Source organism: Hyperoodon ampullatus (assembly GCF_949752795.1).
Source record: "Hyperoodon ampullatus genome assembly, chromosome: 11".
Classification (NCBI taxonomy): Eukaryota; Metazoa; Chordata; class Mammalia; order Artiodactyla; family Ziphiidae; genus Hyperoodon; species Hyperoodon ampullatus.
The window spans coordinates 33,841,725-33,867,721 of record NC_136924.1 but is presented as its reverse complement, the minus strand read 5'-3'; the positions used below and the strand labels follow the sequence as shown (position 1 = coordinate 33,867,721).

The 25,997-nt window shown below is 49.2% G+C and overlaps 1 protein-coding gene across 1 annotated transcript in view; it reads left to right on the top strand.

The window, feature by feature from the left end:
- The window catches only part of CACNG2 (calcium voltage-gated channel auxiliary subunit gamma 2), a gene marked incomplete at both ends in the record, with an annotated part of 116,727 nt that extends 112,509 nt beyond the window's left edge, over nucleotides 1-4,218 (top strand). Inside the window, 2 exons of the mRNA XM_079714783.1 lie at nucleotides 2,053-2,193; nucleotides 3,683-4,218. Of these exons, the coding sequence (XP_079570909.1) occupies nucleotides 2,053-2,193; nucleotides 3,683-4,218 (677 nt within the window). The remainder of the gene's footprint in view (nucleotides 1-2,052; nucleotides 2,194-3,682) is intronic.
- Between the last annotated feature and the right edge of the window lie 21,779 nt (nucleotides 4,219-25,997).

Here is a 25,997-nt window from a genome sequence, read left to right as displayed (position 1 = left end):
ACCAATACTATCTCTTGTGCTCTGGGTCTTCAATACGTTCTTACCATCTCTGTGTGCTTATGAAGATTGGCATCCAGGTAGCTATGAGTGTGCACGTCTGGGCATGCGTGTCTGTGCGGGGGGGTGTGGGCTGGGGGATCAGGTTGGGGATACAGCTTGTCATCTCAGAAATGACTTGCAGGAAGAGAACATCCGCTCGGGTCTGGGAGGGAGGCAGCACCGTCCTTGCCTGCAGTGGGAGAGGGGTTCTGGATTGCTGAGTAACACAGTTGTCCTCCATCCTCTCACCACTGCTTCTATATGGGCAGCAAGGTCCCCCCCCGATGCAGAACTCCACCCTTCTTCAAGGCCCCTCAAAACAATCCACTCATCCAGGAGCATCACTAGCAGTGTAGCCTTACTGAAGAAGATCCAGGGTGGGAGAGAAGAGAAGGGTTTTACATCACACAGCACAGCAAACTGCCTGAAACTCTTAGAAAAATTCTTCGAGTGCTGTATAGAAAAATTCTCTTCTTCACATATCCTTCGTGGCCACACTGCCACCAAAAGAAACAGGGGTGGGGCATTGGGGGGGCACTTCCCCTCCAAAACATAGACCCCCAGCCAACCTCTGGGCCGAGCCAAAGGGCCCTCTGTCTAAAAGGACTCAACTTCCTAGGTTACCATTCAAGCCACCCAAACATGTCAAGAAAGCATTCCTTTCCTTACACTAGCCTCCAGACACCTCTGTCTCCTGCCTGTCCATAGCTCCCAGGACAGGGAGTCAGGAGCCCTGAGATCACTCTCTGCCTATTTGAATCTGGATAGAAAAAAATATTTTACTTTCCAGACACACTTTGTAGAGGACTCCACCCCTCTGGGTCGTCTTTCAGACACTGTCCCCCCACTGTAGACCCTCTGCCGCCTTCCCTTTGCCCTCAGCCGTCCGTGCCCCTCTGCATTCTCATCCTCACACACGCAGGAGTAAAATAGTCATTAAAATATTTTCTTCTCCTGCCTGTTAGCCCTTCCTTCTTAACTTATCCTGAAGGGTTTTTTAATTTGCTTTTTGTTTTTCTTTTTCTTTTCTTTTTTCTTTGCAATGTGTCAGCTTCTTCCTCTTCCTGGACCACCTCTCCACGTTTATTCACAAGGCAAGCTTGTATCAGAGGCTTACTGTGTCTTTGGCTTTGAACTAGGTGGTGGGGACAGAACGAATGAAGAGAGAGAACTGAAAAAACAGCTACATCCTGGCTCTCATGGGAACCCATGACCTATGGTGGACACACATATATATAAGCACATATTTACTATAATAACTATCATTTATCAAATGTTTACTATGTGCCTTCAGAGACTTATCTAAGTACATCATCAGAATTAACTCATTTAATCCTCACAGCAATCTTAGGAGGCAGGCACTGTCACCATCCCTATTTTACAGGTGAGGAAATCGAGGCACAAAGGTGAGATGACTTACCCAAACTTAACCAGCTAATAAACGCCAAAGCCAGCGTCCGACCACTAAAACACACTGCCTTTCCATGTGCCCCAAGTGCCCCAAAGTGCAGAGGAGAGAGCTAATAACTTTGCCTAAGGAAGTCAGGAAATGCTTTGTGGTGGGGAGGGGACTTTTGAGCTGGGTTTTGATGGATGAATAGAAGTTTGCTGAGTGAAAAAGAACAGGAAAGACATTCTAGGAAGAAAGCTCAGTATGTCAAAAGTCAGAAACGTGCGTTAATGAGTCATGGGAAGTTTGCCATGGCTGGATGAGAGGGAATGTGGGGATGGGCAGAGACCAAGTCCCACGGGGCCTTGTGGGGCTCATGAAGTGCTGGGGTTTGATCCTTGAGGAAGTGGAGCGTCCCTGAAGGGCTGTGAGCCAGGCAGTGGATTGCTCCCTCTCCCTCCCTCTCTAGTATTGCGAAACAACCTCCACTCTGGTCCTGTGTCCATAACCCACCCCCAGCCGGCTCCTGTGGACTGCTCTCGCTCCTCCCTCCTGTGTCCTCCCCCCCAACCCCTGTCTCATAGCCCTGCCATTCTCTCTCCCCCACCCCCCATGTTCTCCAGGGGCTGTGAGGGCCTCGAGCATCTTCCCCATCCTGAGTGTGATTCTGCTCTTCATGGGTGGACTCTGCATCGCAGCCAGCGAGTTCTACAAGACTCGACACAACATCATCCTGAGTGCCGGCATCTTCTTTGTGTCTGCAGGTAACAGCTGCTGAGCCAGGTGGGCCAGAGTCCAGGCCCACCGGTGGGGAGAAGGCTGAGGTTGGGTGCCCAGTGGCTGGGAGGACCTGGCACAGAGAGGAGGGGAGAGCAGAGAGGAATTTCCGGGCCTTGCAACAGGCTGAGCCGCAAGGAAGACAGGCTGTGCTGGGGCTCCCACCCCAACACAATGCCCGAGCCCCCCATGGAGTCCTCCAGGACCATCCCCAGACCATGTCCTTTAGCCCAACGATGCATCTTTCTCCCACCTCCTGGAAAAAGGCCCCAATCTCAGGATCCTCTCAGGACACTAGGCTTATCCTCACTTGCCCTCTCCTCTCACTGTCCTACCCAGGTGGGAGCAGGCAGGCACCCAAAACCACATTTCTCAGCCCAGTACGTGACAAGTCACATTGGCTTCAGATGCCAGAAAAAGAACATGGGCTGTAGTATGAGCCATTTAATAAGAACGACTAACATTTAAGCAGCACCTACCACATGCAGACTTAACAGCTTTCATGTGTATTAACTCACATGCATCAACTCATATGTATTCAAATATATTAATCCTCCCCATGACCCGACAGGAGTAAGTAAGTCCTATTATTTTTTTTAATAGATCTTTATTGGAGTATAATTGCTTCACAGTACTGCATTAATTTCTATTGCACAACAAAGCGAATCAGCCATATGCATACACATGTCCCCATATCCCCTCCCTCTTGAGCTTCCCTCCCATCCTCCCTCTCCCACCCCTCTAGGTCATCGCAAAGCACGGAGCCGATTTCCCTGTGCTGTGCTGCTGCTTCCCACCAGCCAGCTATTTTACATTCGGTAGTGTATGTACGTCGATGCTACTCTCACCTCGCCCCAGCTTCGCCCTCCCAACCCATGTCCTCAAGTCCATTCTCTATGTCTACCTCTTTATTCCTGCCCTGCAACTAGGTTCGTCAGTACAGATATGGAAACTCAAACAACAGTTCCTTTGCCAGAGGCTTTGCATCCAGACAGTCTGGCTCTAGGAGCCAGTCTTAACCCCCTGCTACACCAGCTTCAAATCCCTGTGCAGCCTTGAGCAAGTTACTTAACCTCTCTGCAATCTGTTTTCTCATCTGCAAACCCCTTGAAAAGCACTCAGCAGTGCAAGCAGGTAGTAAATGCTCAATAAACAATATTATTATTATTACTATTATTATTACTACTCAATACACTGTAGGATGCCCCTTGCTTCTTTCCCTTCTTCCCATAGCTCTGTTTCCATTAGCTCTTCCCTTTGCAGCTCTCTCCAAATGGAATAATAGGATAGTACGGTGATGCTTGCAACACCCCTCTAGACCGGCCCATCTGTTCTCCATGAAAACGCTGGACCAGGGAAAGACCCTCCAGCTGTTCCTCGTCCCTTCATCCTGCCCGGGGCCTGGCATCCTCCTTGGAAACTAACGATCCTTCCCTCTGCTTCCCTCCCCGCCCCGCGCCCACCCTCTGTCTGCAGGTCTGAGTAACATCATTGGCATCATAGTGTACATATCTGCCAATGCCGGAGACCCTTCCAAGAGCGACTCCAAAAAGAATAGCTACTCGTACGGCTGGTCCTTCTATTTCGGAGCCCTGTCCTTCATCATCGCCGAGATGGTCGGGGTGCTGGCCGTGCACATGTTTATCGACCGGCACAAACAGCTGCGGGCCACGGCCCGCGCCACGGACTACCTCCAGGCCTCCGCCATCACCCGCATCCCCAGTTACCGCTACCGCTACCAGCGCCGCAGCCGCTCCAGCTCCCGCTCCAGCGAGCCCTCTCACTCCAGGGACGCCTCCCCCGCGGGCATCAAGGGCTTCAACACCCTGCCGTCCACGGAGATCTCCATGTACACCCTCAGCAGGGACCCCCTGAAGGCCGCCACCACGCCCACCGCCACCTACAACTCCGACAGGGATAACAGCTTCCTCCAAGTTCACAACTGTATCCAGAAAGAGAACAAAGACTCTCTCCACTCCAACGCAGCCAACCGCCGGACCACCCCCGTATGAAGCTCCCGCGGGCCTCGCCGGCGCCGCCGCCGCCGCCGCGGTCCCGGGCAGAGCCGGGAAGCGGGGCGTGGCCCGCGGGGTGGGCCAGGGGGTGGGGGGGAGGGGGAGGAAACGAAAACATCCACGGGGGACAAACCTTCCAAAAGCAAAAAACAACAAAAAAAGAGAAAAACATAAGTAAATTAAAAAAAAAAGAACAACATATAAGAGGAACAAAGAAGCAAAACAATAGAAAATGTGCAAAACTATAAACGAGGGAAGGAAAAACAAACTTTAAAAAAAGCAAGAGAGGATAAAAATTAAAAATAGAAAATAAATCTAAAAGAAAATGCATGATTTCCCATGTACCATTATTTTAACGTTTAATAAAAACCAATTTAAATGAAAACATACAAGGGAACCAAGATAATATTAAAGCAAAAAAAAGGAGAAGGAGCAGAAAGGAAGGGAAATGTTCTTTGCATTTATCAGGGGTTTATGTTACTTTTTTTTCATGCGGAAGAGTTACTTTTCTGTTCCCTTTAACCCCAAGCTGACTCTGCCTCCCTGGGTGAGTGGGGGGTGGGGGGTGGAGACTCAGGGGCCCCGGGGCCAGGTGAGCCTCCCGGTCACTGCCAGGTCCCTGGAGCTTCTGCATGAGTGCCCTAGGAACGCTAGGTGGCTTGCAAGCTGGCTCCACCCAGCACTGATGGGGCAATTGTAAGCCTCCAGGTGACCCAAGAGTCCCTGGTCCCTCCTATCCGAAAGGTGCCTGGAGGGGGGTGCACCTGGGGCTTGTCCGGCCCCAGGGTTCCCAGTCCTTAATGGTCCTTAACCCACTGTGATGACTTCCTAGGCCTTGAGGGAAGGGAAGGAGAGGAGATGGCTGCTGGTGGCTTGCAGAGATGCCTGGAAAACCCCGGAATCCTCAGGGTGAGCCTCTTGGGGTCACTGCCCCAAGCTCCTGTCCTTGGGGGCAGGAGATGCCCACCCCCCGGGGGATATAAAGCATCTCTCCCTCCTCACCCCTCACCTCAGGGCCACGCGATGACCCTGGGGCGATGGTGGACCCCCAGACTCAGAAGCCCCCAGCCCCTTGGGAGGGGTTTCACAGACCCTTTGGGGGTCCTTGGACTCACTGAAGCCCCCTCAGGGCCCAGCGGGTCCAACAATGACACTGCAAAAAGGTTTCTTTTTACAAAAGAAAAAGGAAAAACAAGTGGTGATTTTTTTAAATAAAAAAACCACAGACTATAAATAAATGTAAATATATAATAAGTGGATTTACTTGCAAGAAAATCAGATAGTATTTTTCTTTTAATTCTTTTCCAGCTTTAAACTGTGAAAACAAACAAAAAATGGGGTGGGGTGGGGGACTTAAAATTTAGCAGGGAACTTGTAAAGAGAAAACAGAAAACAAATATACAAATCCATTTTAAGAAACAAACAAACAAGCTGCTGTGAGAGATGAGAGCTGGGCTTCAAGCAGGAGGGAGAGGAGAAAGGCCCCAGGGAGCTGCACGGGGCTGATAGAAAAGATCTCCTCCTTACTCCAGGAAAGTGCTACTAAAGTGAAAGAGAGAGAATCAGTCTACACAAGTGAGATCGCACACCCCACTCTCACACAGACACACACACACACACACACACACACACGCATGCACAGTCCTCGAAGCCCAGCACTGGAATCACTCATGGGGACACACACTCAGTCCATATCCTTCCATCCCCTTCCCCAACCAGAGGCAGGATTCAGAGAAGACTGACTCATGCCCACCAAAGCCATTGACGACAAAGCTCTATATTGGCCTTTATGCTATGTGCGCACTCCCACCACACCACAGTCACATATGCACACGTGCGCACACGCGTGCACACACACACACACACACCGCTCGCATGCAAGGAAAGGGCACCAGTCTAGAATCCAGCTCTGGATTCTGGAATCCCTGGCTGTGTGGCTTCCCTGGGCCTCAGTTTCCCCCTGTGTAAGCATGTGGATTGACCCAGATGAAACTCCAAAGGCCCATTCTTCTTCTTGGTGTCGATGACTCTTAAGATCTGCCACCTGCCCAGAGGAAGATGCCAAGGGATGACCAAAATAGCTGCCATCCAGCCCCCAGACATTGAGAACATTCCCAAAACATCAGCCACACACACCACACACACCCACCACACACACACCACACACACACCACACACACACACCCCCCACACACAAACACACACAACACACACACATCACACACACACACAACACACAACACACACAACACACACACCCCATATGCCTCCTCACTGTGCTCCCAACCCTCTGCCCCCACATCCAATGTCAAAGCAAAAATACACACATGTGAGCAAACGTCTTCTGCCGTTCAGAGAGGGAAAGGTACCAGAAGTCCCCAAAGCCACTCTTGATTTTGTGTCCCTTTTCTTGAATGCCATAACCCGGTCACAGAGAGCAGAGGGGACTTCCTTGGGAGAAGATCAGCCACCAGGCTTCCCCCACTGTCTTTAGAGGTCAGGGAAAAGGAGGGTCCTCCAAGGTTTGCTGGGAGGGGTGAAGGCTGAGGGATGGAGAGCAGAGATTCACAAAGTTTGGTCCCAGCATGAGGACCAACCCCCAAAGTTAAACTTAGACCACGGACTAAAGTTTGGGGGCATCCCATGTTGCTCCCCTTTCTTCCCAGAGCAACAAGGCCACTTCAGAATGAAAGAAAGCCAATCACTTTCCCAAGCTCAAATTTCAGTCCAGCCTGCCAGTCACTCTGCTGAAGGTGGGGCCCCTGCTGTCCCCATCAGCACGGCTTGGTTGGTCTCTTTCTTAACACTGGCCTGTCCTGAAGCTTCTTATGTTGAGCTCTGGGGAGTTGGGGGGAGTGGCTGGAAAAGTTTTGGGGGCTTGCCCACTCTCAGCTGCCCTTTCCATCTTTTGTCTGGGAAAGGAAAGCTCTTTTCTTAGATCAGTAGCAGCTGGGACCCTAAATCCAGCCTGAGCCACAAGACAGAACATCTGTCTGCCAGCCCAGAAGTGCACGGGAGGCCCTGGGAGCCCCAGGACAGAGCCATGGCGGCCAATGCCAGGTGTGGTGGTCACCCAGTATTTCTCAGTCTGGGCAGAAATCACAATCTCTCCCTCCCCACTTCAACCTTGCCCACTGCCCCCATCAGATCCCAAACCTGAAAGGATCAAGGACTAGAGAGAAGGGAGAAAGAAAGAAAACAGCAAACGCACGGGCATGGTCCAAAGAGGAAAATTGGTCCCAGTTCTCTGAGTTCTGGCAGAGTGTCTGGGATGGCAATCAGCGTTTCTTCCCAAGCCATGAGACCTGGAGCCTGGGTCCCCTTGAAGAAGGCCAACCAGGTGTGGGGTGAAAGGGCTAGGGGGCCTGGAGGGAAGGAGCTGTGTTCAGGACTGCAAAGGCGCCGCTTGCCAGGGTGGACAATTGCTCATGTCCAGCTCAAACCAGTTCAAGAAACCAACCTCCATTTTATTTTGTTGGTGGGTCCTTTTTTTTTTCAAACTGTTAACAGAAAAAAAATTTTAAAAAGCTGAAAACTAAAAAAAGAAAAAAAAAAAAGGAAAAAAATCCTGGTACATGAAATAAAGATTTTTTTTATAGCTTGGTCCTCACTTTGGTGGATTTCTTTCATTGCTTTCCCAACTTCTGACATCTCATTTAAAACCATCCTAGGGCTTCCCTGGTGGCGCAGTGGTTGAGAGTCCGCCTGCCGATGCAGGGGACGTGCGTTCGTGCCCCGGTCTGGGAGGATCCCACGTGCCGCGGAGCGGCTGGGCCCGTGGGCCGTGGCCGCTGAGCCTGCGCGTCCGGAGCCTGTTCTCCGCAACAGGAGACGCCACAACAGTGAGAGGCCCACGTACAGCAACAAAAAAAAAAAAAAAAAAAAAAAAACCATCCTAAAGCCGAAATCTGAGAACTCACATTCTCAGATTTCAGTTGAGGGATGGGAGGCTTAGAAGCCAGGCAGTAGAATAACCCTAGTCCCCAGGTCATAAGTTTCCTCTTAAATATCCCTTACTGATATTTGCACACCTCCAGTGACAGAGGGATCACTCCCTCCTTAGGCAGCCCCAGCCCGTGCAGGGTAGTGCTCATTGGTAAAAGTCTCCTCCCCACAATGAATTTCAATCCACTTCTTCCTTTGACTCCAGCAACAATGAATGAATCCCTTCCCTTTTTAGCACAACAGTCCCTCGGATATTTGAAGGCCATGAGCATGACATCCTTGAGTTTTCAGTTTTAGAATAAATCAGCCCCCATCAAAATTCCAGTGACACTCCAGGGTTTCAGTTTTCCCCGTGAAAGTGTGCAGCCCGTAATGGACATGACCCTGCCGCTGTACTTAGATGGCCCCTATACAGGGGTGCTCCTTGGAGGGGACTGTGGATTGGGAGACAAATGGGGAGGGTCTAGCAGGGGGCCCTGGGACTCTTCTAATGTGAAAGGCAAGATGGAATGTGTCTTAGTCTGCTCAAGCTGCTGTAACAAAGTACCACAGACTGGGTGGTTTAAACAACAGACACTTATTTCTCATTTATTTCTTAGACTTTCTTAGACTGGAAAGTCTAAGATCAAGGTGTCGGCAGATTCCATTCCTGGTGAAAACAATCTTCCTGCTTGCAGACGGCCACTTTCTCACTGTGTTCTCCTCACACCACAAAGAGCGAGCTCTGGGCTTTCTTCTTTTGTTATAAAGACACTAATCCCACCGTGGAAGCCCCACCCTCATGACCTCATCTGAACCTAATTACCTTCCCAAAGCCCTGCCTCCAAATACCATCATATTGTGGGTTAGGGTTTCAATATATGTATTTTGGGGGGACACAAACATTCAGCCTTTAAAGGAGGCTAATCTCTCAGGAGGATTTGACCCTTGACATGAGAGAAAGGCCCCATTTGAAGGCAGCTAAAGAACTAACACACCAATATCCGGCCCTGTTCTGGTCAAACTGTCAGGGTCAGTTATTTGAAGGAAAGCTGTAAAAGAGATGGCACACAGAGCAGACCTGAGTGACACAGACCTAAGAGAAGGCCAACCCCACACCCGGGGGCCCTGGAAAACTCCCCTCTAGAATTGGCCAACATTCACAACTCCCTGCTCCTCTCAAAATACATTAAATACATTTAATTTAGTTCATTTGGACTTTAAAAACTGTCATATTGGGTTTCCCTGGTGGCGCAGTGGTTGAGAGTCCGCCTGCCGATGCAGGGGACATGGGTTCGTGCCCCGGTCCAGGAAGATCCCACATGCTGTGGAGCGGCTGGGCCCGTGAGCCATGGCCGCTGAGCCTGCGCATCCGGAGCCCGTGCTCCGCAACGGGAGAGGTCACAACAGTGAGAGGCCCGCGTACTGCAAAAAAAAAAAAAAAAAAAAAAAAAAATGCATGGAGGTCTCATTCATTACAATGGCTGGGATTCACTGCCCTGGTTATTTTAATATTTTCATTTGGAGAGCCAGAAGTGTGATCTATGAGGGGTAACCAGGTCACCTTAGATACAGCCATAACAACACACAGTGATGGGGACCAGGGAGGGTCCCAGATGTCACAACCCCAGTCCTGACACAAACCAGGGCTTCTTCATGAGCTCCAGGAGGTAGGGTCTCTGGGGACAAGACATTGTCTAAGATGCAGGGCAGGAAGCTTAGTCATTGTACAGCTCTCCTTGGGGCTCAAGAGAAAGGAGAGGGCATGTAGAGGAGACCTGAGTAACACAGACCTAAGAGAAGGCCAGCCCTACACCCCGGGGCCCCTGGAAGACTCCCCTCTAGAATTGGCCAACATTCACAACTCCCTGCTCAATTCAGCCTTTGGGCCACACTGCCAAGCTTCCCATCAATCTCAAGCATCTCTTCCTCCAAGCTCACCCCTAACATTTGCTGGTCCCAGGACTTCCCTGGCAGTCCAGTGATTAAGACTCTAGCTTCCAATGCAGGAGGTGTGGGTTCGATCCCTAGTCATGGAACTAGGATCCCTCATGCCACATGGCAAGGCCATAAATAAATAAATAAATAAATAAATAAATAAATAATTTTTTTAATTTGCTGGTCCGAGAGCAAGAGTCAAATGGGGGCCCCCATACCATCAATCTAAATATTTAACAGCTACAAATCAAACTAACTGACTTTAAAATATGTTCTATCCTGACAAATCTATCTCCTTGATGACCTAAAATACAAGGTTCGAATTTAGAATTCTTACCCCCCTCCGAATTCTGTTCCCAAAAGTGGCACAGAGCAAGCCCACCCTGGCTTGGAGCCTACCGCCCAGCCCCCTTCCCTTCCCATCTCCAGCTCCACCCGGCACATGCGGGGCCTCTCCTGCAAAGGGGATGCCCATCCCAGCCTGCATATCCAAGTTCCAGCTACAGCCGCCTGAAACAGTGACTCCTCGGCCACTGTTCAGGCCAGTCCAACCTCAAGACAGATGGTGGCCAGCCCTGGAAGCCAGCTCAGGAGACTTTGGGCAGAAATTCTGAAAAGCAGGCACCAGAGAGAAAGGGCTACAAGAGAGGTGTGGGCTCAGGGTGAGCACATCGCGTTGGCCTGTGGACTCTTCCCCCCACAGGGAGGGGCATGGTGGGAGGAGGGCCAGAGCAAGGTCCCCTAAAGCCCAGGGCCCCTCTTTCCCATGTCTGGGAGCAGCTTATCCTCTCTCTGGCTTTTGAATATAGATCTCGGGGTCCAATCCAAGGGCTCCTACTCCCGGAGGGTCAGGTAAGGGGATGTAGAGCTCAGAAGACCTATCCCTTCATGGGAAAAAGGTACTATTTAGAGCCCAGAAAAGTCAAGCAACTTGCAAACCAGACTTGCAAAGTGAATTGGCTTCAAGCAGGCTGCTGGCCCCAGAATCTGACCTCTGGCTTCCCCAGCCACCCCATCTGATGAAGGTTTGAAGCTTTCTTTCCCCCTCCTCCGTTCATGCTCCAAGCTTAGAGATTCCTCCTCGCAGGAGTGCTGACCTCACCAAACTCCAAAAGCTCTGAGAGTGTCTGCCGGGGGTGAGAGAAGGCTGCTGTTTTGGTGAGTGTCTAGACCTGCCTAACAAGGAGCATCAGTTTGGACCGGCTTCCAAGCCGATGGTGAGAAAGGCGGCTGGTAGCCAACGACTGCCCCGCTCCCCTGGTGCACAGGCTCTGGAAAGAAGTGTCTGTGGGCCAGCTTGCAGGGATTTCCCCCAGGCCAGGCCAGAGGAACTTGGCCCTGCCCGCCCTCTCCGCCACTCTATCACAGACAGAAATCCAGCGTGTGCAAGGGCTGCCTCTTACAGGCTCACATGAACCCACCACGTGCATCTCTTCTCCACTCTGAGTTCAGTGACAACACACTGGCACCCTAAAATTGGCTGTGATGGGAGTGTTTACACCACAGAAATGGGCAAATGTTACAAATCAGGCAATTCTTTTTTAATAGAGAGCTGATTGTCAAACACCAACATATCACTGCATAAGGCTGTAGCTATGGTGTGTGCATATATGTTCACTCATGCACACCTCTGAGGCACATTCATAGCCCCTAAAGTGGGTGTGCCTGTGAGCATGTGTGCATGTACGTATTCTTATGTGTATGCATGCCTGCGTGTGCAAGTGCACACAAACATGCACTTATGGAATTAGATCCACTCACACAAACATATCCATTCAGTCTGTCAACTTTTCTTGACCACATCCCCTCCACCAGGTCTTGATCTTGGTCCCAAGTGTACAGACATGACAAGGACATGGACTTTCCTGCAGGAAGCGCTCAGTAGAGACAGGATCATGGACAGGGAAACAGAGGCTTGCTGAGAAATGCGATAAGCTGCACAAAGGCGTGGCGAGAAGGGTGAACTAACATGGGTGGGCACACAGAGCAGGTGGTGCTTCAGCATGATGTGCCCCCCACCGCAAGGATTTCTCTACGTACTTAATCTACATGCACCTGTAGACCCATCTGTGCATTTACAGGCACAGGTAAGCGCTCGCATCTATATGGACACATGTAGCATATGTGTATGTTCATGTGTCCATACGTGCTCAAAACATCGGTCAGAACAAAGGAACGCCACACTAGGTGAGATGGCCCATTTTTGTCACCAGGAGTACCCAGCCCTGAAGCAATAAGCCCAGCCTTCCTCCTCCTCTCTCTTTCAGCCTCCCTCTCTCTCTTGCTCTGGCTCTCCTTCCCCAAGTCTCCCTCGCTTTCTCTCCCTCCTTCCTCTCCCACCGAGTTACCCGTCTGTCTCACCTCACCCACACTGCTATGCAAAGGATCCCAAGGGAATAAGAAGCAAATGGTAAGATCACCCCAGGCACCTCTCTCCACCTCTACTACTCAAAGAAGAGAAGGAAAGAGGCCCACAGATGTGCTCTCTGAGGCAGCCCTCTGAGATGAGCCCGACAAGAGCAAGAATGTCTGTGATGAGGGGGAGAAGGAGAGTAGCCCTTCCCATCCAATTCAGGTCAGGAAGTCTGGGATGGCCTGTCATGGCCCTTAAACAGTTCAAGATCTCACGGGGGTGATAAGACATAAGGATGTGAAATTCAGACAGCAACGTCAGGCAGGATGTAGTTAGCTGTCAGAGGGTGATTCCTGGAGGAGAGGAGGGAGGAAGCCAGGGGAAGGAAAGGGTAGGACTTGAGCTAAACCACTGCTTCTTTATGTCACTCCCTTACTCGAAAACCTTCAATGGCTCCCCAGTGCCCTCACAGTAAAGGCTTTAATGCCCTCCCTGGCCAGATTCCTGGTTATCTGTCTTGCCACAGCAAACTGGAATTTGGGGGAGCCTACAATGTGCAGGCACTACCAAATCACATACTATTATAGGTTAGCAAGCAAGTATTGTCACCCCCTTCACAGATGTGGAAACTGAGGCTCAGAGAGGCAGAAAGTTCTGGGGGTTAAGAGGGTGGGCTCTGGAGTCACATTGCCCGGGCTCAAACCAGGCTCTAGCCACTTACTAGCAGCACAACCTTGGACAAGGTATCTATGCCTCAGTTTCCTCATCTGCAAAAGGGAAATAATAATAGCACCTAATACATAAGGTTAAGTTATGTTAAGGTTAAGTTATGTTAGGAAGTTAATGAATAAAAAGCATTAGAACGGGGCTTCCCTGATGGTGCAGTGGTTGGGAGTCCGTCTACCGATGCAGGGGACACGGGTTCGTGCCCCAGTCCGGGAGGATCCCACATGCCGCGGAGCGGCTGGGCCCGTGAGCCATGGCCGCTGAGCCTGCGCGTCCAGAGCCTGTGCTCCACAACGGGAGAGGCCACAACAGTGAGAGGCCCACGTACTGCAAAAAAAAAAAAAAAGAAAGACTCATGTTCAAGTGGGGAAGAGGAAAAATTAGCAAGCTAAGAATCAAATAATTATATAATCACAAATCTCTCTGAGACACTGGCTTTCAGCTGAAATTTGAAGGGTAAGGAGGGAGGACCAGGAAGATGGGATGGAAGAGAGGGGGAGGCTCCAGGCAGAGGGAACAGCATGTGCAAATACTCATTTCTTAAGGCAGGAAAGATCTTGGCCTGTGAGTAGATCTAAAAGATGATCCAATCTTTATCCTAGGTGAGCGAGAGACAAGTGACACAGGAGGAGGTGAAAGAAGTGGGCAGGGGTTGGTCCTCATGGGGCAGACCTTTGAATTTTATTCCAAGTACAAAGACAGCCCCTGACCCAGAAATGACATGAAAAATCACCACTGAGATTTCCATACAAAATTCACCAAGCCAGAGCCACAGCTAGACACAGTGGGAGGGACAGATATAAGGAAAACACATCCCTTTCCTTAAGTACATAGTTTTATTAGAGTTATTTACTGGTGATTTGTAATCTGCCCTTTTCCATTCAATTAATGTCTATTTATGAAAAGCTCCTCCCAAGGGTGAAAGAGCTTACAGCAAAAGACACATAAAGAAAAAGGATGTTAAAGGTAGAAACCCAAACCATGGAAAGGAGAAGGAAGCAATGTGACAAAAGTACAAGCTTCCTGACAAGCAAGGCAAAAAGAGAAACATCATAAATTCTGTAGCTTTCATGGTCAAAGTCAACACTTCAGTTGCTGTAGAAAAGAAAATTTTTTTCTTGATCTCACACTCTCTGGAAAAGAGAGAAAACACACATGCAACAATAATTAACAATCAAGGCTAAAAGTATGGAAGGCCAAAAGAGTGTCCCAAACAGAAACTGAGATGAAAGTCTTTGAATCCTGGCATCTGAGAGCATGCACCCCTTGAAAGGCAGCAGAAAAGGGCCGGCAGAAGAGCATTGGTAGAGTTAGAAAAGCCTATATTTGAAGCCCAGCTCCATCCTTAACCAGCTGCGTGACGTGAACAAGAAACAGCCTTGGACTTTCCTGGCGGTCCAGTGGTTAAGACTCCGTGCTTCCAATGCAGGGGATGCATGTTCGATCCCTGGTCAGGGAACTAAGATCCCGCATGCTGAGCAGCACAGCCAAAAAATTAAAAAATTAAAATTAAAAATAAACAGCCTCCCTGAGCCTTTCATTTCGTCATCTGCAAAATGGGTTCAATGATCTCTATGTAGGATTAGTGGCTGGGATGCTCTGAGGAGGCACTGAATGTGAAAGCTCCTAGCACAGTGCCCTGAGGTAGCTGGTACTCAACAAAGAGTGATCATAATCATAGCTAGAATCTGTTGAGCTTTCCCTTTGTGCCAGGCTTTAAGCATTTTCCATGATAACGATAACAGCCACATGATGAGCTAGATCCTATTATTATCTCCATTTTATAAATGAGGACACTGAAGCTCAGAGAGATTAAGATACGTGCCCTAGGACACACAGCAACAATACGGTAGAGGCTAGACAGTAAGCCCAGCAGTCTGTTGACTCCAGAGCTCACGTCTTCACCCCTACATGAACTTACTTCTCCAGTAGTGATCTCCTCGCCCCCTTCTCTTTACCTCCATCCCCCAGTACACAACCACTCTGTCTGCTAGAGTGCTCACCACTGAATGGAAGCTCCCTCCCCCTGCCCCACTGGCTCACCTCACTCTCACCTCCTTCCCACACTCTGCCTCTCTCCTTGCCTTAGCTCTGTCCTGTGGAGTTTGTGAAAACCAGACTAAACTTTCTTCCACAGAACAGCCCTTTAGAGTCAATTGCTTCTGCTTAGGGGACTGGCAAAGGGTTAACAGAAGTGAGACACAAAGCTGGCCGTGAAGGATGAGGAGGCCTCTTCCCTGGGCTCCTTGACAGCAGAGACATGACTCACTTTTCACTTGCTTGGCACATGGCAAGACCTAGGAATCTTATGAACTGAATAAAGGTGGGCCGAATTGAACTGAGCTGAGTTGAACTGAACTGGACTGAACTAAATTGCAAGGTTGAATGGATGGAGCGTGGGTGGTGGGTGGATAGCTGGATGGCTGGATGGATAGATTCATGGATAGGTGGAAAGATGGATGATTGAATGGATTGATGGATGATGGAGAGCTGGTTTGAGAAGTGGAAAAATGGATAGATTTTTTTTAGTTACTAAAATGATGGATGGATGGATGGATGGAAAGTAAATTCAGTGACCATAGCTGGTAGGGAAAGCTGGTAACTGAAGGTACAGAGGTAGGAATGTCCCAGGTATGTTTGGAAAACACTGACTAAATCATTGTGACTGGGGCAGAGGGCTCATGCCAGAGAAAATAGAAGAAGAGTAAACACCCACATTCCGCCTCCCACAGGAACACATGGAGGCACTGACGAGGGTGCTGTGCAGGTTGTGTGTTCGGTGGCTGCTGGGAAGGGAGGAGTTAACAGCAGGATGGCTCCCCGGCCAGCTGCGACCAGGGTGACACTGACAGATTACAGCGTGTCCTCCGCACTAATAACACTGCGGCGTTCTCCTGCCGCTCCCCGGCCAGCTTCGGCTCCAGTGGATCAATACCAAAAGGCACATATTGAAAATCCTCAGCCAACTCCCTCCAAGGCATGGATGCTTTAAAGGACTGAACTGCCGAGTAGAAGGGACCCTCAAGGCCAGCTCATTCCCTGGACTGGGCACTCCTTGGGCCAGGGGTGATGTCCCATTCACCTTGGCATCCCCTGTCCCATTAGAGGGCCGGACAAGGACAGCCCTCTCCAGAAGTTTGCTGAGTGGATGAATCAACCTCCTGGCCAATGCAGGAGTCCTCACAGAAACATCTCTATGGCGCATGGTCCCTCAGCCTCCATTTGCACACCTCTGGTGACAGGAGGCTCTCCACCGCCCCCAAGCAATGACAGCCTTCTTTGTTGGACAGATTTGACAATGAATCATCTTCCCTATTCTGAGCTAACCTTCCCTCCTCTTTATTTGTCCATGGACTTCTATTTCCCATCTCCTCCTCTTCCCTAGCCTCCTCTCTGCCCCTCTCCCAAACCATCCGGTAATCCAGTCCTCATTTCCTGGGATGCTGAAGTCACATGATTGAGGAAGGGCATCTGCATCCACTGAGCACCTGCTCTAGGCGAGACAAGTCAGAAATCTACACGTGTCGTCTCATGTAATCCCCCTGGATGTCCTGTGAGGTAGGTGCTATTATCCCCTTGTCAAAGACGAGGACCCCGAGGCTCAGAGAGGTTAAGTAATGCATGCAGAGTCACTCAGACACACGGCAGCAGAGCTAGGGCTTGAATCTAGGTCCTTGGGCTTCCACGGTGCCACTGCCGCCCAAGGGCACACAGTGTGAATATTTCCCACATCTTGTTCTCGGCCTCAGTCGAGTCTGAGAAAGGACTTAACTGGTCTTCTAATCCCCCACCCCAGGGGGAGCGGGAGGGACTTGTTCAGAGCTAAGGGGCTGCCCAGATCAGAAGCTCTTCCCCCCAGAACTTGCCACTTCCCTCCGTCTCTCCCCCCGGGGCCGTAGCCCCCAAAGAGCACTCCTGACGGGAGGGAACCAGGGCTCCTTGGAGAAAAGGCTGATTCCAGGACTGGGGAAGGGAAAGCACAAGATGAGTCTGGAACATTGTTCTTCCAGAAAGCCAGCGAGTTACCAGAGACTCCTGAGGGCTGGGTCACAAGGTTCAGTATACGACTGGATGGGGCTCCAGAAGAGGAGAGGTGATAATCAAACAAAATAAAATCCACATGCATTACATGTTATTAACATATTACATACACATTAGCATAACATGTAGTATTCTATCTATAGGTAGGCTTCCGACGCTGCCTAGGAGAGCTCTAGGCACTGTGGACACTCATTCAGATGCAGCCTGGAAACCTCCAGAACAGGATCCTGAGCCCACAGCCTATCCCAGGCTGAGCCTCTACCAAACTCTTCCACTCCCCATCCCCGACCCCACCTTTCCCTCCATAGTGAAAAACAGTAGGGGAGATAAACTTCTGTGAAGCACTCACTGGCACTGACTCCTGGGGAGGGAAAGGATTTGCCCAGATTGCCCCGTGGGCCACTTGGGCCAGACCTCCAGGCTCCAGAGCCCACGGCCTCCCTGTCAGTCCACTGCCAGCATCTCAGCTCTGGTGCGTGGCCCAATGAGCTGGAACTGTTCCAGGAGTTCACACGAGGCCTCAGACACGGACTGTCCCGGCCCCAGGGGCCATCTCTGTCCCTCTTAGCGTACCTCCAGCCCTGCCAGACACCTGCCTGGCATGACAACCCCTCTGCAGCCTCTGTTCCCTGCTGGTCCCCCATTCAGTCTCTCTCCAGGTCCCACGGTCCTCCCTCCCTCATCTCCATCCCATCACCACGCCGTCCCCCCAAGTCCAGCCCGGCACTGTCACACACACACCCTGCCACACCCTGCCCGCCCTCCAAGCCCTCCTGTCCCCCTGCTCAAATAATGATAACAGTCTTAAAGCTCAGACAAAAAAGTCAGGATTCAGCCCCCTGCAGGCTGCTCCCAAAGCCCACGCCTGTGACTCACATGCACTTGTCTTTTCTTACCTTTTGTGCTTGAGTCTGGATAGAACATCTCTAGAAGGAAACACCAGAAACTAGTAAGAGTGGTCACCTCTGGGGAGGGAGAGCCGGAAGCAGAGATGTAAGCGAAACCAACTTCACTGGGCATCTTTTGAATTTGGAACCATATACATAAAAAATCTATATAACATGAATGAATTAACTTTAGTAAAGGTGACCATTCAAAGGCCAAAATGACAAGCCTTGACTCCACCATGACTAGTTCTCTGACCTTGGACAACTGTACTTAAGTACTCCAAGCCTCAGTTTACTCATCTGTAAAATGGGGGTGATCACAGTATCTATCTTGCAAGGTAGGTGATAAACCAGTGCTCAGGAAGCACTTAGCGCCATGCATGGCAAACAGTCAGGGCTCAGGAAACATGACTGATGGTTTTCTCTTTGTCCACCTTCTCCATGAAACTCTGAGCTCCTTTTTTTTTTTGGCCGCACAGCGCAGCTTGTGGGATCTTAGTTCCCCGACCAGGGAGATGGTGAGAACCACAATGTTCCACTTTGGATCCCAGAGTTTAGCACAGCTCCTGGCATGATGATTAAAACTCTTGAAACATTCCCTGACGGTTATGAGACACATTTCACTGTCCTGAGGATGGCTTTCATGGCCCCTCTCTGGCTGCCCCCGTCTTTCGGCTGCACCTCTTACCCAATCCTCAAATGCCCAATGGCCTTTGACAGCTCTTGTTTCTGTGCACTTGCCATCACCCCTGACTCTTTCCTTCCCTCCACCTTTGCACTCCCTTTGCCTGGTAATCTGCAAACTCATCTCATCCTTCAGGGCCTTTGCAAAAGTTCCCTCCTCTGTGTAGCCTGTCCTCCTGCCCCTGGTGGACTCAGTCACCCCCATGGCACTTAGAACGGACCTCTGAGCAACACCTATCAATCTGTATTCTTCACTATTTACCCTCTGTCTCCCCTACTGCTCTGAAATCTCCAAGAGGACAGGGGCTGTGTTTTTCACTTCAAATGTATGGATACATTTTCTGTATCCCTAGTGTTCAGCAGGGTCTTAGGAAATGTTTGTTGAATGAATAAATGAGTGAATGAATAAATGAGCAATTCCTGTCCCCTCGGCCACCTGGCAGCCATCAGGGGGCAAATTATGGTGAGTCACTCATGCCCTGCCCATGCCTTGTGGTGAAAGCAGTGACCTCTCTTTGCAGTGTCTTCCGCCAGCTCCAAGCCAGAGGCTGCCTCTCTCAGCCTGAGTGCACCCAGAGAGCCTTCCAGGCCTGGCCTGGGAGCTGCAGTTGGCTGGCTGTTCAGCACTGCGGTTTCAGGGAGACTGAGCAGCCTGCAGGGAGCCCCCTGCTTCCCCTCTCCCTGCTGCAGAGTTCTGCTGAAGCCCTTGACCAGGCACCATCCTAGTATTGGGGCAGAAAGGCAGATAAGATAGTCCCTGCCCTCCCAGACAAATAATGGCATGGAAAAGATGGTTGCCGGGTCCACCCCATTCAATCCACCACCTATGATTCATCGAGTGCCTGCCATGTGTCACTCTGTGCCTTTATGCAAGTTATGTCACCTCTCTGTGCCTCAGTCTCCTCCCCAAGTGGGGGTGAGGAGACCTACCTCACCTAAAATATCAGGATTATTTGGCAAAAGGAATGTATGAGAATTGCTCAATGAACTATGAAAATCTGTACCAATGTTATTATTACTGTTGTTGTTATTTATATAGCTTATGATAACATTAATAAATAACTGAAGCCCTCTCCTCAGCAGCCACAGTGATTTGCACATAGTAGGTGTTTAATTGATCGTCAATTAATTGAAATGCAGTCCAAGTGCTGGTTAGGACTCTTCATGCCTTGGGGAGCAGCGCCATCCTGTGGCCAGAACTCAGAACACATGGACCTCCCGGTGGTCAACAGGGATCAGGCTGGGAAGGGATGGCTGGGAACCCATGGAGGTCGTTTTAGGACAAATGCAAGGAAAAATCAGTCTGACACCACAGAACAAGGAGAAATTTCTTCACCCTCAGAGGTGGTACAGGCTCAGAGTATAAACAGGGGCAACGAGGGTCTGAAGCAACACTGGATTATTTCTCTATGAAGAGGTCATTGGGAAAATTGGTGTGCCCAAGGAGCAGCCCAGCCACCTTTGCAGGTGGACTGGCCTGGCGCTGTGAACAACGCTGTCATTCCTTCATCTGAGAAGACTTGAACTTGGCTCTGTCACTCATAAGCTGTGTGACCTTGAGCAGACTGCTGCCCTCTCTGGGCTCCAGTTTTCTCATCTGTGCAGTGAGGTCATAATCCCTACACTCAAAGAGTTCTTGTGAAGATCAAATGGGATAAGAAAAGCACAACTAGTTCATAAATGGTGAAATCATGTACAAAAATGATAGTTATTACTATTTCCAATAATACTAATAACTGGCATTTATTGAACTTCTCACTGTGCTTAACCCTTTATCGTATAATCTCATTTAACTTCACAAAAAACTATAAGATAGGTACTTTTACAAATCCCATTTTGGGATGCAACTAGAGATTATCATACTAAGTGAAGTATACTAGTCAGGAAGAGAAAGACAAATACCATATGATATCACTTATATGTGGAATCTAAAATATGACACAAATGAATCTATCTACGAAACAGAAACAGACTCACAGACAGAGAGAACAGACTGGTGGTTGCTAAGGTGGAGGGGATTGGGGGAGGGCTGGAGTGGGAGGCTGGGGTTAGCAGATGTAAGCTTTTATACAGAGAATGGATAAACAACAAGGTCCTACTGTATAGCACAGGGAACTATATTCAATATCCTATGATAAACCATAATGGAAAAGGATATTTAAAAAAGAATGTATATATATGTATAACTGAATCACTTTGCTGTACACTAGAAATTAACACATTATAAATCAACTATACTTCAATAAAAATAAATAAATAAGTAAAAAGAATCCCATTTTGCAGGTGAGAACACTGAGGTTTAGACATGTTTACAATTTTGCCAAAACACACACTCAACTAGTAAGGAGGAAGGCCAAGATTTGACCTCAGGACAAGGTGACCCCCAAATCGAGATAGTCAACCACAATGCTATACTGCCTCAATAGTTCCAGCCACTGACAAGGGGTTTCAAGGTAGCCCCTGATATGCAGGGGTAGGGGTCTTGAAGAAAATTAAGGAATTATTGACATTTCTCCTCTTTTTCCCAGGAAATTCTGCTTCCTTCCCATCTTTAGCTCAGTACCTCCTTTGACCTTGGAAGAGGGGAGCCCTTGGGCTCTGTACCCAGAGTCCTGCTCACAGCCAAGGTAAGAGAATCTCAAAACATTCCCTTCCTGGGTCCACACCTGGAAAAAGGCCATGCCTGCTCCCACAAGGCACTGGCAAAGGCAGATGGGGGACAGGTCCCCTTCAAGGTCTCTGTCGAAGAGATGGTGACAAATCTGTCAGGGGAAGGTGGCTAATTTGCAACAATTATAATGACCCTCACGTGTCAAGAGCCCTCTTGAGTTTATGAGTGTCCCCTATCCATTTTCTCATTATTTGGCCCTCACGATGCTCCTTCGAGGTCAGAATCCTTAGAGATTTTTACAGATGAAGAAACTGAGGTTTTAGGAGATGAAACAACTTATCCAAGGTCATGCTGCAAGTAAGTGGCAGAGACAGGCCTCAAATTCAAGACTCCAGAGTACATAATGGACAATATCAAAACGCTGGCAAGGCATGAGAGAAGGGTGAAACTTCTACACTGGTAGTGAGATTTTTTAAATAATGCAGCCACTTTGGAAAACGTCGGCAGTTTCTCAAAAACTTAAACACAGAGTTACCATACGACCCAGCAATTCCATTCCTAGGCATATAACTAAGAAACTGTATGTCCACACAAAAGCCTGAACATGAATGTTCATAGTAGCATTATTCATAATAACCAAAGAACAGAAACAACCTGAAAACACACAATTGTTTAAAATTTTCTATTAACTACTGTAACAGTTCAGGGCCTACTATAAACAAATGTAAAAAAAAAAAAAAAGAAGAAGATTCCAGAGTACAAATTCTCCTGACACCCAAGGCCCCCAGCTATTTCTGGTTGACAGTCCTGGTTCTAGCCCTAGCTGTGCCATCCTCAGCCAGGCCACTTAGCTTTGGTTATGTCAGAGATCCCTGCCAGCTCTGCCTTTGTGTCCTCTGTTAGTGTCCTTGAGCCATAAAGATGAGGGTGCTCAGCGGTTTCTGCAGGTTTTAGAGAGAAGCAACTGTGACTTCGCCTCCCTTGAGGAGCTCTTCCTGACTGCCCAAGGCTGAATTATTATCCCTCATCCTGTTCCCACAGCACTCACGGCATTGCATTGTAATTTATCTGCGAATTCCCAGGGGGCCAGGCAGCGCACATTCATGAACATGAAGTGGGTCAAATGCGATGCAATAAGTAATAGTGGGGACTGTGGTAGAGAGCCCCTGGTCTGTGGGCAGCCCGTATGCAGTGCCAGTTTCTTATCCTCAGGCAGAAAAGCCAACCCAGTGTTGCTCGATCTTAAGAGAAGCCAAAATTCTGGATTTTTATGTGAAATCTGCTTTTTAAAGGTAGTTCAAAATCTATTTCATTAAGCACTTCATAGGTATTGCAGCCCCTGGATTAGCCACACCTACTTTCCCACCAGACTTTGGGCTGCTTGAGAGCACAACTGGGTCTCTCTCTCTCTGAACTCTGAGTGAGCAGCCCAGGAACTGGTTCCCTACAAGCGACAAGAGATTGCTTTTGAAATGCTGCAATATCTTGCCCCAGTCAAATCCCTACAGGTTTCTGGTGACCATGCCAATCCAGCTGGCATGGATTAAGGGTTTACTGCACACCAAACACTGTTTAAGCACTTTACATATTATCTGACTTAATTCCCATTACCTACCTACTATGATTCTGTCTATTTTACAGATGAGGATGCCGAGGCTCAGATAGTCGCACAACTTGCCCAAGGTCACGTGGCTAGTGATAACCTAGGATGCAAATTCAGGCAGTCTGTCTCCACAAATTTCTGCTTGCATTGCTGTGATACCATACTGCCCCATGAGACGCCCCCCCCCCTTAAATAACACCTGCAGTCACTTATCGGGGATAAAGCTCTCTGGCAAGCTGCCAGGTATGGTTTCCAGTCTTAAGGACAGTGGGAGCCAGGGCATGTGGCAGAAACAGAGAACAACGCATGCACTGCAGAAAGTGGACCTGAGGTTCAGAGAGGGGTATGTACTAGTCCAAGACTATACAGCTAGATCAAGCCAAAGTCAGTGTTTACCGTTTACCCCAGAGCAACAAACCCCAGCTTCTAACAAAGGAAAATGTACAGGGCAGAAAGGAGGAGCCAGGAGAAGCCTGGTTCTCGCTCATCCCATTGAAACAGTCAAGCACTCTCTAAACTAGCTAAATGGTTCCGAAGGAAATGGGAGTCTATTTTGTCTCCTGTCACCAGGGCTGCAAATCCTGATATATCTCAGGCCACAGCAGAGAAGTGGATGGCTCAGCATTTGGAGAGATGCCCGCACCAGACAGGAAGTGGGGTGTTTGATTCAACAGGTACCTCTCTATTCTGAGAACTGATCCTGTGATGGGTGAGTGTACATCCAGCTGAGATAAAAAAATAAATTTGAATGCCAAACATCGGAACCTACAGCAAGCCTCCCTTTCTTCCAGGGGACTTAAAGCATCCTTTGGGATGCTTTAATCCTTCCAGGTTTTCTATTTTTAAAATTTTGCTGGGGCAACAAGGCTCTTAGGAGGCTGGGGTGGGCTGGTGATTCAAAGGCTTCCCTTCCTCCCGGCGCACCCTCCTACGGGATGATAAAATGCTGCGGTTCCACAGAGTTGGCCTGGGCACCACTTCCCCCATAGTCAGTCCTTCTCATCTGTAAAATGGAGGTAGTGCCCTTTGCATCGCTGAGACAGAAAAGTTTGGTGCAAGTCCACGATTCCTTATCTGAAACACTTGGGGCTCAATGTGTTTGCTAACAGAATTCTTTGGATTTCAGAAAGGTTTTATGGTGGATCTACTGTATATTACACAACATGCCCAGCAAGCTCTGGGGCAGTACTCCATAAACCCTTTCATACACAGTATAAACTCTTTAATATTCCTATACAGCAAAATGTATACATATTCATGCTAAGTGGGATAAAAGAAAGACTATAAATAACCTCATATCCAATTCACATCGGGTTTGTTATCAAATGCTTGCCCCAACCTCATGAGAAAGCTTTTGGTTTTCAGAGCTTTTTCAGACCTTGGAATTATATATGAGTGCCAGCTTCGGTTTCAGGCACATCTGGGTTTCCATTCCAATTGCACCTTTACCAGCTGGCTGGCCTTGAGCAAGACATTCCTTTTGACTGCACCTCTGTTTTCAAATCTATAAAATGGGGTGGTAATCCCTGTGTTGGTTCCTAGAAGGCACACAAGGTTGCTGCACTGGAAGGGGGTGGCCACACTGACAGGTCCCCAAAGGAGGCCTTGGTGAGTCCATTGCAGTTTGGGGTAAGTCTGCACACAAGGCAGGGGCTTGCAAGGCTGACGCATAAACAGATGATCCATCTATTAATAGGCAACACAAGAAATACAGCCGCCAGCAGGACCCAGCGCTTCTGTTGGCCTGACCAGCACATACTCCCCTTCAGTAAAAGCTCAGCAAGGATTCATGGTCATGATAGGAGGGAGTCCAAACAAGCGGCAGCGTTTTTCTGAAGAAGCATTCATCAGCAGAGGGAGCTTGAGGGGACATTCTTGCCCAGGAAATGGGGGTGACACTCCAGCCCCCTCGACAGGGCCAGCTCTGGCTCCAGGACCCTCCCCCTTCTACATCTCCATTCCCTCCTCCATTCCCTGTGATCAGTTTCCCTTGATAAACCATTCCAGGACTCCTTCCAGCCAGACTCGCTCAGAAACTCTGGCATTTGATGTGTCCCCAACTCTTCAGCCACACATTTGCAGACAACCAACTGGTGACTCTTACAAAAGGCCAGTTTACATCTGCGGCAGATTTTCTGCTCCTACCATGGCCACGATAGTATCTCCCACTCCACGTTCTCTTCTAGAACCTTGTGCCTTGACTCTGGGCAGGCCTGTGACTCGCTGGTAACCCAGGGAAGGGGTGGAATTGATGCTGTGTAACCTCTGAGACCAGATCGTAGAAGGCCATGTAGCTCCCAGATTACTAGTTAGAATACTTCCTCTGGAAGTCTTCAGCCCCCATATAAGTAGTCTGACTGTCCTGAGACCACCATGTGGTGAGGAAGCCCAAACTCTCCATGTGGACTCACCACATAGAGAGACCCTGAGACGAAATGGCGAGAAAAAGAGAATTGTCTGGCCAGCCCCCAGCTACTCCAGCTCCCCCCACATCTATCTACCATTGGCTGAGAGACCCCAGGCCAGAAGCACCCAGCCAAGCCCTTCCCAAATTCCTGATCCACAGAAACCAAGAGAGAGAATAAACAGATTGTTGTAAAACACCAAGTTCTGGAGAGATGTTACACAGCAACAGATGACCAGAACAGAGGCCAATTTTATTTCCTTTCTGCCTAGGGTGACCATACCTCCCAATTTGCGAGGAGAAGTCCCCGTTTACACCTTTTGTCTGGCGTAATTATCGATAGTGACCCCTTCTCTCCCAAAAAGTGCCCCAATTTGGATGGTAAATTATATGGTCACCCTGAATTTGGCCAAGTTCTCAGAGCATACTACAGATGCTGGCAACAACCTTCCACCTCACAGTCTAGAATAATCAAAATACATGAGATGCCACACACATAGAAAGCCTTCGAGAAATCGGTGCTGTTCTCTCATCCCTTCCCCTTCTCCCAGTTCTGTCCTGTCTGGATGCTCAGCAGTTCTGCCAGGAGATGGCTTAAGGAGCAG